A 17,814-nucleotide genomic window follows, 5' to 3' on the forward strand; every position below is an offset into this window, starting at 1 on the left:
GCTCAAGAAATGAGCAAACACTCCCCTCCTGTGCCTGCTCATGGCAGCACAAGGAGCCCCCTCGGCCACCGACTCTGTCGCAGTGGGAAGGGCACGGGGCCTTCCACACAAGCTGGCACGGCCTCCTTGGGAGAAGTGCTGGCTGGTGGCCATCCTAAACAGGGGGGCTGACACCGAGAAGGAAGGTGTGGGCAAGGGCACCAATGCTGCTGGCAGCCCTTTGGCCAGGGCTGTACCCAAATCAGCAGCTCTGGCAAGTCCTGGCCCAAGGAGACCTGCCACCGCCCCGAGCCCTGGCAAGGCTGCTGCTCGTCTCCTGCCCCAAAGAGCTGTGCCCCTGTGTGTTAGTTCATTTGAATACATGCCCGGAATAACAACATGTACAACAGACATTCAAACACTACAAAAAATCTTTTATTGCAGTGAGAATAAAAAACTAGCAAAGAGAATCAAAAGCTAAAAAAGAATACAAAATAACTGCCTTATCAGTTGGCATTCATACAATACTATGAACGGCTTTTATTACAGTATTAACTAGTAAAAAGGGAATTAAAGGAACATTTAAAGGATATTAAAACAATACTATGAGTGGCTTTTACTACAGTATTAACTAGTAAAAAGGGAATTACAAGGATATTAAAAAAGGATATAAAACATTTGCTTTCTCAGTTGCTTCCTGTCAATAAACTGTGCTTACCCACACAGACAGGCCAGGGCTGCCAGGATCTGCAGCAGCTGGTCGGTGCCCGTGCTTAGCGGGCGTCCCCATGGAACAACACAGTCTCCATGGCAGGATGAGGATTGCTCACCCCAGCAGTCCTGACACCCCATTTTATCAGCTCTACATTACACCACGTAGGGCCAGTACCCAGTATAAGGTGATGCCTGAGTGGCAGCCAAACCCTGCCTGTTCATCACCTGATAGCAACAGTCTGTGCATGCCCTGCTGTAGGGCAAGGGGCGAGTGACCCCTGCCCACAGAATCTTCCTCTCAGCATCATCTTTCTCACCCCTATGGACGACCTCTCCCACTGTGTTTCAGGGGTATTTGTGTCCATCTTGCAGTATGGGGCCAAGCCAAGGAGGAACTCAGCTCTGATCATGGGGGACATCTCGTTGACTTGCTAAAAAACACAATGGACCTTTCAGTTAACTTGTGCAATAGAGTTACACTGTACAATACTCTGTGCTGAGCACAGGCTTGAGAACACAGAGGTGGTTTTGTTAGTGCTGAGCTTACCTAGAGCCAAGGCCTTTCCTGCCCCTCGCACAGACACACTGGGGAGGGGCTTGGGGTGTGGGGGAGGTTGGGAGGGGACATAGCCAGGACAGGTTTGGAGTGATGGAGATTGTTTTCCCATGCCACCATTCCATGGGATAGGGCCCTGCTCTCCTGGAGGTGCTGAAAACCTGCCCAACCGTGGCAAGCAGGGAATGAATCCCCTGTTTTGTTTTGCTCCTGCATGCAGCTTTTGCTTGTCCTTATTAAAGTGTCTTTATCTCAACCCACGAGTTTTCCAGCTTTTCCTCTCCCAGTTCTCTCCACTGTCCTGTTGGTGGGAGAGTGAGGAGTGGCCAGGAGGGGCTTGGGGGCTGCATGGGGTGAAACCACAACAGCCTTTGTTGGTGTCCAGGGTGGGGCTGGGAGTGTTGGAGATACTGACAGATGTGTCTGGGATGTGCTGCTGAAATTTGCAGCTGCTGGTGCTGTCTGGGGCTCCTGGCTGTGTGTCAGAGTTTGGGGCTCCTTGGTGGCTGGAACTCCACGTGAACTCGAGCTGAAGGGCCTGTGACCTGTGGGGGAGTCCAGGGTGGAGTAGAGACCCCCCTGCAGCCCAGGGAGGAGCCCACACTGGAGCAGATTTGCTGGCAGGACTTGTGACCCCTATTATCAATATGAGACTCCAATCTTTCAGTTTAAGGCGATTGCCCCATATTCTACCAATACAGGCCTTTGTAAAACGTATCCCTGTGATTTCCTTAGACTGTGAGCACCATGTGTTCATCTGCAAACACCTTAGAGAGTACCCAGGGATCTCCCAAGAAAAGATTTGAAGGCCTCAAGCCCATGACCACTCTGTAGGGACTAAGGAGCTCTGGGCTCCATGGTGTGGAGACTGAGGACAGTGCAGGGGTAGCCAGAGAGGGTTGAAGGGGGGTTTCAGAGATGAAGGATCCTTTTGTCATAGCAGGAAACAGCATGAGAAATAAAGAAACAATACCAAGTTCAGCTGGAGAGATCCAGACTGGAAACAAAGAGAACGGAGTTTCACCCTGAGGGCAATGGTGTGCTGCAACACTTCACCCAGAAGGAGTCTGGATGAGCCCAAGGCTTTGTGTGTGCAGGAAGAGCCAGGGAGGACGCAGAGATGTCAGTGCAGGAAGGTGCCAGCCAGGTGGGGCAGCCGGGGGGATGATGACAGCCTGCAGGGAAAGGGGCAGGGCATGGACACCGTAGGACAGCCTGGGCTGGAGAGGAGACAGGCATGGGGAGAAGCTGAAAGGCCCTGACATAGCCACCTTCTGCAGGCCTTTGGCCAGGGCTGCTGTCTGTGCCCCTGATGCCAGGAGGAGGGGAGTGCCCCTTGCAGCCCTGGGGCCTCATGGCCTCCTTGTCCCTGCTCAGCAGCCTGGCAGGTGCCACCCCATGGTCCTGTCCTTGGCATTGCACATCCCACATCCCAGTGCCCCAGGAAGAGCCCTGAGGAATGAGGCAGGGACAGCATCTGCCTTCCCAGGGACTGGGGGTCAGGGCTTGGTCCTCTGGATTAAGGAAACAAGTCAAGGTTTATTCAGCATCAGAGTCACCTTTCCCTTGCTTGTCCATCCTTGTCATCACTGTCTGCAGTTTTCTGCTCTAACTGGAACCTGGGGACACATTCTCAGTTATGCCCCTCAGTGGGACTCATTAGCACTAAAGGAAACTTTAGTGTTTCAATCTCACTTTGACTTTTTGAGAAGTTGTTTGAACTTCCTCTCAGGGACTGAGTCTCATGTAAACAACAACAAACCCCCTGAGGGTCATGAAATGCCTGGGGCTGTTGCTGTGCTGCTGAGCTGGGCCGGGCTCCTGGCACACAGGGAGCTCCTGGCAAGCAAGAAGAGCTTCAAAGAGACAACTCTGCTGGTGAGCAGCTCCTCTGCACAGCCCAGCAGGGCTGAGGGCACTGCCAGGGCAGCTCAGGGACACCAGCAGGGCACAGACACAGCTTCAAGGGGCTCAGCACTGGCAGGATGGCTGAGAGCTCCCTGCAGGAGGAATCTTGGCAGGGCTGCACAGGGTGAGTCTGTGGCTGCAGGGCAGTGCAGGGGCAGCTCCTGGAGGCATCTCCTAAAGCTGGCCCAGCCCCAGCTGATGGGATGGGTGAGCAGGGGCTGTTTTGGGGCCCTTTGGAAGAGCTGTGAAGCTGGGGGTGCAGCCAGGGGTGCCCAGGGCAGTGGGGCAGAGCAGGGTCCTGCAGCCCAGGGTGCTGTGCTGGGCAGGGACTCTGCTGCCTGCCAGGGGCAGCTCTCAACCAGCCCGGGGAGCTGCTGCCAGGGCTGGGGGAGAAGGGCTGTGGGCAAGGAGCAAACCTGGCAGCTGAGGGAGGATCTTTTCCATGTCTCAGTGTTGCAGGGTCAGACCTGCTCACAGCTCCACACCACTACACCATATTGAATGGAGAATTTTTTGCAAATCTAAGAAAAGACAGGGGCTACAGGAAAGGAATTAGTCCTGAGGTGTGTTTCCTGCTTAGGCATTGTAGCACAGACATTGTTCTCTCAGGTCAGGAGGCTGCACTGAAATTCAAACTCTTTTACTCTCAGACATGAATATTTCAGGCGTCTCAAAAATGAGCACAGGATCCTGGGCAGTGCTGAGCCTTCCCTTGGGGGTGGGCACTCTCCTGTCCCAGGCCTTGGCTTCTCTACAGGAGGGCTCCTGTCCTGCTCTGTCCAGCACAGCTGCACCTCTGGGCTGGCACAGGGGACACTTCACAGAGCTGAGCTTGGAAACAACATTGTCCTGCTCTCATCACTGCATTGTGGATGTAGTTTTCAATATTTGTTTGTGTGAAATCAAAGTGAATGCAGTACAAGGTAAAGAGCAGGGCAGAAGGGAAACAGGCTAAAGAACTCTGCAGCTCTCCTGGTTCTGCTTTTAACCACAGAGATTTGAGCCCTTTTGTCTCTTGTCTTTTCTAAAGATTCTTCAAATTTTTAGCAATAAAAATGGGAATTTTTACTCCTAAAAGAACACCCTGAAGATTTAATGGTGGAACATATCTAACAGAAGAATTATTCTAAAGAGAATAGAAACCTCTGTTCTGCAGACCACACTCTTGTGAGTAGGGGGGTCAGAAATGGAGCTTTTCTGTTAAAGGTGGGTCACATCTGACATCCCTTGTGATCATCAGAGCTGTCACAAACCAGCTCCATGTCGCCACTGCAGCAGAGCAGAGCTGAGCCCTTGGCAGCACATGGGCAGAATTCTTGCTGTTCACACCACTCTGAATCAGCTAAAGGGAAATACAAATGGTTTGGGGGGATTACTATGAGAGATGGAGTATCTTTGCTGAGAGGGGTATCTCCTAATTCTTCTGTGTCTTTTCCTTTTCTGAATAGACCCTGTGCTGAGGAACAGCAAATGTCCAACAGCAGCTCCCTCACCCAGTTCCTCCTCCTGGCATTTGCAGACAGGAGGGAGCTGCAGCTCCTGCACTTCTGGCTCTTCCTGGCCATCTCCCTGGCTGCCCTCCTGGCCAACGGCCTCATCCTCAGCGCCGTAGCCTGTGACCACCACCTGCACACCCCCATGGGCTTCTTCCTGCTCAACCTCTCCCTCACAGACCTGGGCTGCATCTGCACCACTGTCCCCAAAGCCATGCACAATTCCCTCCGTAACACCACAACCATCTCCTACATGGGATGTGCTGCACAGGCCTTTCTGCTTGTCTTCTTTCTTGACGCAGAGTATTTCCTCCTCACCATCATGTGCTACGACCGCTACATTGCCATCTGCAAACCCCTGCACTACGGGACCCTCCTGGGCAGCAGAGCTTGTGCCCACATGGCAGCAGCTGCCTGGGCCACTGGCTTTCTCAATGCTCTGCTGCTCACAGCCAATACATTTTCCCTGCCCCTGTGCCAGGGCAATGCCCTGGGCCAGTTCTTCTGTGAAATCCCACACATCCTCAAGCTCTCCTGCTCACACTCAGGCTACCTCAGGGAAATTGGGCTCACTGTGGTTATTGCCTGTTTAATGTTTGGTTGTTTTGTTTTCATTGTTTTCTCCTATGTACAGATCTTCAGGGCTGTGCTGAGGATCCCCTCTCAGCAAGGACGGCACAAAGCCTTTTCCACGTGCCTCCCTCACCTGGCCGTGGTCTCACTGTTTATTAGCACCTCATTCTTTGTCTACCTGAAGCCCCCTTCCATCTCCTCCCCATCCTTTGATCTGGTAGTGTCAGTTCTTTACTCAGTGGTGCCTCCAGCACTGAACTCCCTAATTTACAGCCTCAGGAACCAGGAGGTCAAGGATGCTCTGAGGAAACTGATAACTGGCTGTTTTTCAGAAGCAATAAACTCTCCTTCTTCTGCATGTTATGTACCTCATTAAAGGCCAATCCTGTTATGGACTTCATTGAAGGCCCAGTATATCTTTTTTGATATTTTGCTCCTGAGAGGAGTGTTATTTTTGTGAGAATTTCTTCACACCAAAAAATCTGTATATCTATAAATATATCTAAAACGATATATATTTATATCTTTATATATAAACACCATTTTCAATTCAGTGTTTGCCTTTCTAACTTGACCCAGAGGCTGTACAAATTGGAAATTGTATTCACTGTGTGCTCAAACCAAATAAAGAACTCTGCCTTGACTTGTTTGCCTGACATCTTTCCTTTCTGACTTCTCTGCAGCTGCAGGCTCGGTGCCTCTGTGCAGAGCTGGGCCAGAAAAGAGTCCCAGCAGAGCAGCACTGCCAGGGAGCAGCAGCCCTTCTCCTCCATGGCCTCCTCTCCCTTCCCTTCCACACTGTCCTGCAGAGCCCTGTGTTGTTGGAGGCCTCAGTGCTCTGGCAGTCGGTGCCAGTCCTGCTGCAGGACTGTCCAGGGACTGCAGGCAGGGACAGCCACGGGCACTGCTGGCACAGAGCTGACCTCTGCAGCAGCACTGCCATCCTGCAGGGGCATCTCCTCAGGCCAGGGCCTCAAAGCTTCCATCTGTTTTCCACTTTGCTCTCCAGGATGTGCCCAACACAACGCCCTGCAGAGGAAAACAGCAGTGACCAGCACAAGGGTGGGAGTGCTCAGGGTGGGGGCACCCAGCAGTGCCCTGGCACAGCCAGCGCCGCTCCCAGCACTGGCCTCTCACCCCAGGCCATTGGACTTGTTCTTCCCTCCAAGGAGGGACAGCAAATGACCAGCTCAGGAGTCCATGTTTGCACTGCATGGACAAGACATGCCCATGTGTCACGGCTTGGGGCTGGGGGGGTGGAAGGCTTAGACAAAGTTGATGGCAGAAGCCGTCTCGTTGAGCTACCAGGGGCAGAGAGGACCCCCTTGCTTTCTAAATTCCTTCTCAGAGAGGAGCCTGGGGTGGCTGGATCCAATCTCGGGCTCAGATTTTGGTTTCGATTGAAGGAATTCTAGAGGTGTGATTCAATCACTTTGTTCGGTAGGTTTTAGTGATGGCAAATCAGAAATATTTTTATAAAATGAATTATTTATTAAGACAATTGATCAGACAAGTGAACAGATAAATGGCCTTAAAGACAATTATTTACTGCACAGTATAAAAGCCAAAACCTTCTAGCAGTATAGTGTAAGATAGGACAGTGCAGTCTATCAAAGTCATTCTATTAAAGCAATTGGATCAAAGCCAGCAAAAAGAAACGATCCTGAAGTAGAGATTGAGGTAACTCACCCCACAATGACAGGGGGTAGTTCTCTCTCTTTCACTTAACCCCTGGGCAGTGACCATGAAGAGCTGTCCCTGCTTCATGGCAGAAGCTCCACACACTTCAAGGAAGTCTGTGGAAGAATCTGCCCCATGACAGTTGGACAGGGCTTTTATAGTTATCAAGGGTTTGACTGCCAGACATATTTGCAGGCCAGGGAGCAGCTTATCTGTCAAATCCTGCTTCAAAAAGCAGGATGTGTGTTTGAAGTTTCATGAAGCATTTTGGGTTTAGCACAATTCAACATTAAAAAGAGCACCTTGGCACCAGCAGTAACTCATCACAGAGAGTGTGCATTGTTTGCATTCTCTGACCATTGTTTAGGTATTGTCAGAGCAGAGCATCCTGCCAGAAATGGCCCCTTGATTCTATGAGGTTCCAAAAACTCTGAGGGTTCCTTTGGTTCCATGAGGCCCTACGGTGTCACAATGGCTCCTTGATTCCAGGATGTTCCAAAACATCCCAGGGTTCCCTTGGCTCCAAGAGGCTCCCCAGTGTCCCCCCGGCCCCTGGATTCCAGCAGGCCCTGCAGTGTCCCAATGGCCACTGGGTTCCAGGAGCCACAGGAGAGGTGGCCATGTTGTAGAGCCACGAGGAAGGGCTCTGAGCCCCTTTGGGCCCTCTGGGGCCTCCCAGCCCCTGGTTGGGGGGGGGACTGCAAAGACCTGGAACAGTGCTAGACCGGACTAAGTGTCTGTAGTTATGCCAGGAGATGTTTTTCTCCATGGGCGCAGAGCAGCAGCCGGCGCTGACCAGAGAAACGGTGGCAGAGAGCCAGGACAGATAAGACCTGAACCGGAGGAGCAACAGAAGCAACATGCAGCACCGCAGAGAATACTCTTGGAAAGGGAGAGAGAGAGAGCCAGCAGCTGAGAGACAGAGTTCTGGGGGTAAGACTGATACCAGACCCCCCCCCAAACTCCTTTGAGATCCCTCTGAGAAAAGAGGGAGATGGACTCCTATTAAGGAGAAGAGTTTTAGACATGCAGCACCGGAGAGAGAGAGAGGAGCTGAGAAGCTCAAAAGATGTCCCGGAGCTGGACCGGGACCGCCAGATGGAATGCGGGGGGAGTTGACCTTGGCTCCCCCCCTTGCACTGCTGCCACGGTGGCAGCCTGAGAGACAGGGCACAGAGGCCCTGCAAGGAGCTGAGTCTCCTGGAGATACCAGACCGTCACGGAGACCCCCCTGTGTCTTCGTGATATGACGTGGTGATACGACCTTGTCTGGGGTTACGAAGCCCACGGAAGACCCCTCGGTTGGAGGCGATGGGGCCGAGAGAGAGGCTTGGATACCTCCCTCGTGGATGCTGGCAGAAAGCCAGCCAAAGCTGCTGCATCAATGTGAAGAAGACAGACTGCTGCCTCAGAAGATGCTGCTGTTCAGAGACTGGAAGGGATCTGTCCTTCTTTCCCTCCTGGACTTTTATTTGGAGGGGAGAAGAGATCCGATAATTGTAAATACATATGTCATGGTAGAGATAGTTTGTGATCATGTGTATAATGTGATATGGTATTTATTTGTACAGTCACTGTAATATATTTCCCTTTCCCCCACTTTGAGTCTGGTGTGTTTTGTCTGGAAAAACCCATCTCACATTAGGTTGAGATGTGGGAGGGGGAATGGAGCTAGGGAATTGGATTTTGGGACTATCTCAAACCAGGACACTTTCACACCAGTTGTTCCACCAAAATGCACGTTCATTAAAGAGACAATTCCAAATTACAATAAACCATGTCAGAGACATAATTATGTCATGCTCTGACTGCCAGCGAATTACCCCAATGCCAGCTAAGGAAGGGGTTAATCCCAGGGGCATAACAGCCAATGAAATCTGGCAGACAGACGTTACACATAGAGCTGAATTCGGTAAACTAAAATATGTCCATGTTACAGTAGACACACATTCCAGATACATTAATGCAACAGCACACACAGGAGAAAAAGCCAAAGACGTTATCAGACACTGGCTCAGTTGTTTCGCAATCCTAGGAATTCCAAAAACCATAAAACCCGACAATGGCCCTGCTTATTGTTCTGAAAAAATCAAAACATTTCTCACAGATTGGGGGGTACTCCATTCCATAGGAATACCGCATTCACCCACAGGACAAGCGATTGTAGAAAGAGCTCACCATACACTAAAAGAAATGCTTCAAAGACAAAAAAGAGGGGAGTCGGTATATAGCCCCCAGGAACGCTTATGGAAAGTGTCATATGTTCTAAATTTCTTAAACTGTAATGATACAGACCATAGCAGGTATGAACGCCAACATAAAACTCAAATACTTTCATCTTCCAAACCACCAGTTATGATCAAAGATCTAATATCTGGGCAATGGTCAGGACCAGTAGATCTCATAACATGGGGAAGGGGATATGCCTGTGTATCCAAGGGTACCAAATTACAATGGGTCCCTTCTAGATGTGTCAGGCCTTATATCAGCCCTCCAGCACAACAGGAACAACCACCAGAAGAAATAAGTGAAGGATTTGGATTAGAAGAAACATGACCAACAATAGTAAACACATCACACAGAAAAAAAAAAAAAGGGGGGAAAAGAGATATGGGTCTGTTCCCTATGTGTGTAAATCTACATTAACATTTCTTTAAAACAGGGATAATCACAAGCAATAAATGATACAACAGAACCAAAAGAAACATATAAACAGTAACCAATACAGAACCAAAAGAAACACATAAACAGTAACCAATACAAAACCAAAACTCCATGAGTCAAACACAATAAAGGGTTAAAGAGTGCATGTGTAAGGAGAGAATGAAACGGTGGCCACCGGAGTATGAATGAGAAAGTTGAGTGGACGCATGTGTGTGTGTGTGAACGCAAATACACTTTACAGCAAGACGTCTTAAACACTACTTCAAACAGCACCACCTCAGACACAACACCTACAACCCAACACATTTCCCTTTTAAATAAAGATGATGCCATTACACAAAGTCACCCTCAGATAAAAGGTTATCCACACCTACAAACCCTGGGTAATTTGAGATTGCTTGAATATTGCACGAACCAATAAAGTTGTAAACAGTTCAATAAAGGCTTTGTGACGATAGGCCCTGTTTTTTATAATTAGAAATAAGATTGGTTATAATAAGAATGTTAAAAATGTATTGTTTCTCAACTTGTTAATAAAAAGAAGGGGGAGATGTGGCAGGAAGACTGTAACAAGGAACCATGGGAGTTGTGGTCTCCCGGGTTCTCAGACAATACTCGATTGTCATTGGTTAGAAGGTCATGGGACATGTTCAGGCGTGGTATTTAAACCTCGGCAGTTTGAATAAACGGTAATTCTGCTCTGGCACTTGTTCGTGTCTGAGTGGGGTTCGTCCCTTGAACAACACCTCAGATAATGGGAGGGAAATGGGGGATAATGGGGGGGAAATGGGGGATAATGGGACAGTGAGGGGGAAACAGAAGGATATGTGAGGAAATGGGGAAACATGGAAGGAAAATGAGGGGAAATGGGAAGGAAGTGGGGGGAGAATGAGGGGAAATGGGAGGAATGGGGGAAAATGGGCAAAAATGAGAGATAATGGGGAGAATGGGGTAAATAAGGGAAAATGGGCAAAAATGCGAATTAATGGGGAGAATGGGGTAAACGAGGGAAAATGGAGGAATGGAGGAGAGAGAGGGGGAAATGGGAGAGAATGGGGGAAATTTGTGGGAAATGGGGGTTAATGGAGGATAACGGAGGAAAATGGGAAAAAATAGGGGATAATGGGGTAGAAATGGAGGATAATGGGGTAGAAATGGAGGATAATGGGGTAGAAATGGGGGATAATGAGGGCAAATAATGGGGGGAAATGGGGTAAAATGAGGTGAAATGGGGAAGAAAGGGAGAGAAATGGGAGGGTAATGGGGGAGAGTGAGGGGAAAATGGGGAAAATGAGGGGTAATGGGGAAAAATAGGAGATTATGGGGGATGGTAAGGGGGAAATGGGGGATAAGGAAGAAGAAATGTGGGATAATGGGGCATAATGGGGGAAAATGGTGAATAATAGGGAAAAATGTCAGATAATGAGGGAAAATGGGGAATAATAGGGGAGAAATGTGGGATAATGGGGGAAACGGGGAACAATGGGGGAAAATATGGGATAATGGAGGGAAAAGAAGGGATAATGGTTGAAAATGAGGGGAAATGGGTGTCTGAGAGGAAAAGTGGGGATAATGGGGGGAATGGGGGAAATAAGGGAAAATAGGGGATAAGGGGGGAAAATGGGGGAAATGAGGGAAAACGAGGTAATGAGGAAAATGGGGATAATGAGGGAAAATGGGGGAAATGAGGGAAAATGGGGAAAATAGGGGATGAAGAAGGAAAATGGGGGATAATAGGGGAAAAATGGGGGTCACTACAAGACCCCCCTTCCCATCAGACTCTGAGGCATCTCTGCTCTCACCTGCCTCCCCTTGCTGATTAATTAACCACTCGTTAATTACTAACAAGTAACTAACCCCCCAAAACCCACAGAACCCACAGCAGTTTTATTTTGGGGGGGGTCAGCACGGCCTTGTGTCACCAGAGCAGAGCACTGGGGGGGGCCAAGCAGAGCCAGGGGGTCCCAAACCCCTTCCCGGGGGGTCCCACCCCCCTTTTCCGGGGGGTCCCTCAGGGATTTTCCAGCTGGGAGTCGCTGGGGAGGGTCCCCACGTCCTGGTAGGTGGGTTGGACCCCCCGGGAAATGTCCTCGTACATCGAACACTCGTCCAGGTTCAGCCCCTGAAAACGAGGAAAGGGGGGGATTCGGGTCGGTTTGGGGGGGTTTAGAGGGTGATAGACCCCCCCCAGCACGATTTTGGGGCACGGGGGCCCCCAGAACGTCACCTCGTAGAGGTTTTCCTCCTCATATGTGGTTTTTTCGGGGTGCAGCAGCTGCTCGTTGGCCCAGCGCTTCTATGGGGGGGGAACAGGGGGCACGGGGGGGGTTTGGAGTGGCCAGGGGGGCTTTGGGGGCACCAGAGGGGATTTAGGGGTGGCCAGGGGGGGTTTAGGGGTGGCCGGGGGGGAAAAAAGGGGGCACAGGGAATTTTTGGGGTGGCCAGGGGGGTTTTGGGGGGCACCAGGGGAGATTTAGGGGTGGTGGGGCAGGGGGGTTGGAAGTACAGGGGGATTTTGGGGTGGCCGGGGGGGTTTTCTGGGGGCACCAGGAGGGATTTAGGGGTGGCCGGGGGGGGGGGAAGGGAGCACAGAGGGGTTTTGGGGTGGCCAGGTGAGGGTTTCTGGGGGCACCAGGGGGGATTTAGGGGTGGCTGGGGGGGGAAAGGGAGCACAGGGGGGTTTTGGGGTGGCCAGGGGGGGTTTGGGAGCACTAGGGGGGTTTTGAGGTGGCCAGGGGGGTTTTCTGGGGGCACCAGGGAGGTTTTGGGGTGGCCGAGGGGGGAAAAGAGGGCACAGGGGGGTTTTGGGGTGGCCGGGGGGGGGGGTTGGGGGGCTCCAGGGGGGTTTTGGGGTGGCCAGGGGGTGTTTGGGGGCACTACGGGGTATTTAGGGGTATCCAGGGGGCTTGGGGGCACCAAGGGGGAATTAAGGGGTGACGGGGGAAAACTAAGGCTGGCCGGGGGGGGTTGGGGTGGCCAGGGGGATTTAGGGGTGGCCAGGGGGGTTTTGGGGGGCACCAGAGGGATTTAGGGGTGGCCAGGGGGGTTTTGGGGGGCACCAGGGGGATTTAGGGGTGGCCAGGGGGGGTTGGGTGTCTCTGGGGAGGACTGGGGGGATTTGGGGATTGCAGGAGGAAATTGGGGAGGATTTTGGGGGAACTGTGGGGTACGGGGTGGTTGAAGGGGTTTTGGGGCATCCAGGGGGGAATTGGGGGGTACCAGGGGGGTTTGGGGGTGTCGGGGGGGATTTGGGTTACCCAGGGGGGATTTAGGGGGACCTGGGGGGCAATTGGTGTCCCCAGGGTCTCAATTAATGTCCCCAGTGTCTCAATTGGTGTCCCCAGTGTCCCATTTACGGGTCCCAATGTCCCACCTGGTGTCCCCAGTGTCCCAGTTGGTGTCCCCAATGTCCCAATTAGGTGTCCCCAGTGTCCCAGTTGGTGTCCCCAGTGTCCAAGTTGGTGTCTCAATGTCCCAATTAGTGTCCCCAGCATCCCAGTTGGTGTCCCCAATGTCCCAATTAGGTGTCCCCAGTGTCCCAACTGGTGTCCCCAGTGTCCCATTTAGGGGTCCCAAAGTTCCATTTGGTGTCCCCAGTGTCCCAGCTGGGGGTTCCAGTTTCCAATTGGGGGTCCCAGTGACAGAACTGGGGGTCTCAGTGTCCCAGTTGGTGTCCCCCTATCCCAGTTGGTGTCCCCCTGTCCCAGTTGTCCCAGTGTCCCAGCTGGGTGTCCCAACTGGGTGTCCCAGTGTCCCAGTTGGGTGTCCCAGTTGTCCCAGTGTCCCAGTTGGTGTCCCAGTGTCCCAGTTGGTGTCCCCCTGTCCCAGTTGTCCCCGTTTGTCCCAGTGTCCCAGTTGGGTGTCCCAGTTGGGTGTCCCAGTTGGTGTCCCAGTGTCCCAGCTGGTGTCCCCCTGTCCCAGTGTCCCAGTTTGTCCCAGTGTCCCAGTTGGGTGTCCCAGTTGTCCCAGTGTCCCAGTTGGTGTCCCAGTGTCCCAGTTGGTGTCCCCCTGTCCCAGCTGTCCCAGTTTGTCCCAGTGTCCCACCCTGAGCAGCAGCAGCAGCCCCGGCCTGGCCGAGCAGAGCAGCAGCAGCACCCCCTGCGCCGTCAGGATCCGGTTCTTGGTGCTCTCCCTCAGCGCCAGGAACGGGGCGGGAACCGGCTCTGTGGGAACGGGACTGGGTAACTGGGAGGGACTGGGTATACTGGGAGGGACTGGGTATACTGGGAGGGACTGGGTTACACTGGGAGGGACTGGGTAACTGGGAGGGACTGGGTTACACTGGGAGGGACTGGGTACACTGGGAGGGACTGTGTATACTGGGAGGGACTCGGTTACACTGGGAGGGACTGGGTTACACTGGGAGGGACTGGGGTATACTGGGAGGGCCTGGGCTATACTGGGAGGACACTGGGTTATACTGGGAGGGACTGGAGGGCACTGGGTTGTACTGAGAGGGCACTGGGTTATACTGGAAGGACACTGGGAGGGACTCAAGGGGATACTGGGAGTGACTGGAACGGACTGGAGTGGGACTGGGGGGCACTGGGAGGGTATCAAAGGGGATACTGGTAATAACTGGGATGGACTGGGGGGCACTGCAGGGCACTGGGATGGACTGGGGGGGCTCGTGGTAGTCCTGGGTTATACTGGAAGGGGACTAGGGTGGACTGGGAAAGACCAGCGACTCAGATGAGACCCCCAGCCCCCAGCCCCCCCTGATCCCCCCGAGACCCCCTGAACCCTCCCGAAGGTGCCGCAGGGCTGAGGGGCACTGGGATACCCTTGGAGGGGACTGGGACGGACTGGGTTAAACCGGGAGGGACTGGGCTATACTGGTACCATGCTGGGGGCACCGGGAGGGGCCGGGTGACCTGGCTGAGCCCCCCCCGCGCCCCCCACTCACCAAGGACCCTGACGAAGGTGCCGCAGCTCTGGGCCGTCTCCCCCCCAGACTCCACGCAGCAGAAGAAGAGCCCGGAGTCGTTGTGGGACAGTTTGGGGTAGGTCAGGGTGGAGCTTCTCCCCCCTTCCTGCACCGCCCGGTCCATCCGGCGGCCCCCCCGGGTGGCCACCACCTCCTGGGGCCAGGGGCAGCTCCGGGGGACCTCCCCGAGCCCGGGGGGACACGCCTGGAGCCAGGTCAGGGCGGGGTCGGGGGGGCCTCAGAAGTGGCACTCGAGGGTCAGGGGGGTCCCCACGGGCCCCTCGTGGGAGGGGGGCCCCCCCACACCCGGAGCCACCCCCGGGGCGGGGCCGGGGAGCAGGAGGGGCTCGGGGGGCTCCCGGTGGTCACGGTCACGGGGGTCGGCCTCTCGGGGGGCTCCAGGGGTCATGCACGGGGCGCAACCTTCGGGGGGGGTCTGGGAGCACTAGGAGCCTGCGGGGACAGAGAGGGGGTTAGGGGAGGTCACCAGTGCCCCCCAACCCCCATGGAGGGCGACTGACCCTGAGGGGGTCACTGGGGGTCCCTGTCCCTGCTGGGGGGGGGTCTTTGGGAGTTCCCAGAACTGTGAGGGGTCATTGGGGGACCCCCGGGGTCTTTGGGGGTCCCCCAGACCCATCTGAAGGTCACTGGGCCCAGTTTCAGTTCTCTGTCCCAGTTTGGGAACAGGAAATACTGGGAGGGGGGCGGGGGACATTTTGACACAGGTGTGGGGGACAAAACCCGATGCTGAGACCCCCTGAGACCCCCCAGACCCAAACCCTGAGACCCCCAAACCCAAATGGAGACCTTGGGATCCCTGAGACCCCCAGACCCAAATCCTGAGCCCCCCAGACCCAAAACCTTAGATCCCCAGACCCAAACTAAGACCCCCAGAACCAAGGCCCCCAGACCCAAACTGAGGCCTTGGGACCCCTGAGACCCCCAGACCCAAAGCCTGAGACCCCGTGACCCAAGCTGACACCCCAGAGACCCCTTCAGACCCAAACTGAGACCCCCCACACACCAAAACTGAGACCCCCAGACCCAAATCCTACCTGCAAGGAGCAGTGTTATAAGTGATCTAAAGAAATTTGCTGTTCAAATGAGAGAAAGAGTTAATAAAGCTATTATACTGTGTTAACTACATTGTTGGAATCACAAGTTAGAGTGTTATGCAATGCCTAACCACAAGTTCTGTAAGCTGCAAACTGATTAACCACAACGCAATGATGATTTAGCACATTGTACTTTGAAGATGTTTGTTCTAAGCATATTAATGGGGAGCAATACGGAGGGGTCGGCCACGAGGAGTCCGGGTGATCAACCATCATCCTGATGGAAGTTTCCAGAACCACGGCCTAATAGAGACTAATGACTTTAAAATTATTGGTGGACACCCCTCAGCAACGGAGATGGCCCGCGAAAGGAGGAACCAACCCAGAGCTGGCCCGCGAAGAGGGAACCAAGCAGGATGCAGCCCATGAAATCTCCACCAATGGACTGATGACATGACTTTGGGGGGAGGTGGCAAAGGAGGGTATAATAAGTGCTGTTTCTGTTCCCCTTTGCGGACTGCGGCAGGAACAGGGGTTTCCTCCGGTCTCCCGGCCAGCCGTTTTTGCTCGTTTGTGGCATTAAAAAAACTTTTGTACCTTGCAACCTAAATTTATAGCCTTGTTACCTGTCACAAGGAACAGTTTTTGGGGCAGCCTGGGCACTTCTTGGGCAGCAAAGTGCTTTCTGTGGTGGCACCTTTTGTCTGGCACGAATCTTCATTTGTATTCAATTTTTCAAAAGGTGGGACCGGCCATTGCAGAGCAGGGCTGAAAAAAGGGAACAGCAGCTCTTTCCATAAAGAGCTTCGGATTTTCCCCTTCGGCTTCAGGTGTAGTTGGTGCAGCCTGGGCACTTCATGGGCAGCAAGAGCTTTCTGTGGGGGCAACTTTTGTCTGGCAGGAATCTTCACTTGGATTCAATTTTTCAGTAAGTGGGACCAGCCATTACAGTGTAGGGCTAAAAAATGGGAACAGCAGCTCTTTCCACCAGGAAAAAATCTGGAAGCTTTGGCTTCAGGTGTACTTTGTGCAGCCTGGGAACTTCTTGGGAAGGAAGAGTTTTTTGTGGCGGCACCTTTTGTCTGGCAGGAATCTTCATTTAGAGTAAATTTTTCAGGAGGTGGGACCGGCCATTGCAGAGCAGGGCTGAAAAAAGGGAACAGCAGCTCTTTCCACCAGGAAAAAAGTCTGGATCTTTTGACGTCAGGTGCAGTTCTTGGGGCAGCCTGGGCACTTCTTGGGCATCAAGACCTTTCTGTGGTGGCACCTTTTGTCTGGCAGGAATCTTCATTTGCATTCAATTTTTTACAAGGTGGGACTGGCCATTGCAGAGCAGGACTGCAAAAAGGGAACAGCAGCTCTTTCCACCAGGAAAAAAAGTCTGGATCCTTTGGCTCCAAGTGCAGTTGTTGGGGCAGCCTGGGAACTTCTTGGGCAGGAAGAGTTTTCTGTAGTGGCACCTTTTGTCTGGCAGGAATCTTCAGTCGGATTCAATTTTCCAGGGGGTGGGACCGGCCATTGCAGCGCAGGACTGAAAAAAGGGAACAGCAGCTCTTTCCCTGAGGAAAAAAGTCTGGATCCTTTGGCTTCAGGAGTAGTTGGTGGGGCAGCCTGGACACTTCTTGGGCAGCAAGACTTTTTTGTAGTGGCAAATTTTGTCTGGCAGGAATATTCATTTGTATTAAATTTTTCAGGAGGTGGGACCGGCCATTGCAGAGCAGGCCTGAAAAATGGGAACAGCAGCTCTTCACACCAGGAAAGTCTGGATCCTTTGGCTTTGAGGTGCAGTTGGTGGGGCAGCCTGGGCACTTCTTGGGGTAGATGAGTTCTCTGTGGTGGCACCTTTTATATGGCAGGAATCTTCAGTTTGATTCAATTTTCCAGGAGGTTGGACCGGCCATTGCAGCGCAGGGTTGAAAAAAGGCAACAGCAGCTCTTTCCACCAGGAAAAAATTTTGGAAGCTTTGGTTTCATGTGTAGTTGGTGGGGCAGCCTGCGAACTTCTTGGGCATCAAGACCTTTCTGTGGTGGCACCTTTTGTCTGGCAGGAATCTTCATCTCGAGTAAAGTTTTCTGGAAGTGGGAACAGCCATTGCAGCACAGGTCTGAAAAAAGGGAACAGCAGATTTTTCCACCAGGAAAAAAAGTCTGGATCCTTTGGATTCAGGTGCAGTTCTTGGGGCAGCCTGGGCACTTCTTGGGCATCAAGACCTTTCTGTGGTAGCACCTTTTGTCTGGCAGGAATCTTCATTTGGATTCAATTTT

The 17,814-nt window shown here is 52.8% G+C and overlaps 1 protein-coding gene and 1 pseudogene across 1 annotated transcript; one reads left to right on the plus strand and one right to left on the minus strand.

Annotated features, from left to right (window-relative positions):
• The window catches only part of LOC127474811 (zinc finger protein 208-like), a 1,297,692-nt pseudogene that overhangs the window by 1,199,789 nt on the left and 80,089 nt on the right, over nt 1-17,814 (plus strand).
• Nucleotides 11,451-14,903, minus strand: LOC127475008 (B-cell antigen receptor complex-associated protein alpha chain-like). The gene is made up of 5 exons (XM_051796309.1): nt 14,801-14,903; nt 14,474-14,731; nt 13,612-13,730; nt 11,795-11,863; nt 11,451-11,689 (listed from the first exon to the last, which is right to left on the minus strand). The coding sequence occupies exons 1-5, from the start codon at nt 14,901-14,903 to the stop codon at nt 11,579-11,581; spliced, it is 660 nt and encodes a 219-aa protein (XP_051652269.1). The 3' UTR covers nt 11,451-11,578.

The sequence above is a fragment of the Manacus candei genome, unplaced genomic scaffold, assembly GCF_025592945.1.
Source record: "Manacus candei isolate 608988 ecotype Guabito, Panama unplaced genomic scaffold, ASM2559294v1 h1tg000045l, whole genome shotgun sequence".
Taxonomy (NCBI): domain Eukaryota; kingdom Metazoa; phylum Chordata; class Aves; order Passeriformes; family Pipridae; genus Manacus; species Manacus candei.

Excerpts from the sequence above, each read along its gene's own strand:
- LOC127475008 (XM_051796309.1), bottom strand. The coding sequence starts at position 14,903 with ATGACCCCTGGAGCCCCCCGAGAGGCCGACCCCCGTGACCGTGACCAC. Across the intron at positions 11,864-13,611 it reads GGCTGCTGCTGCTGCTCAGG|AAGCGCTGGGCCAACGAGCA; the intron begins GTGGGACACTGG and ends CCCCCCCCATAG. Across the intron at positions 11,690-11,794 it reads AGGAGGAAAACCTCTACGAG|GGGCTGAACCTGGACGAGTG; the intron begins GTGACGTTCTGG and ends CCTCGTTTTCAG.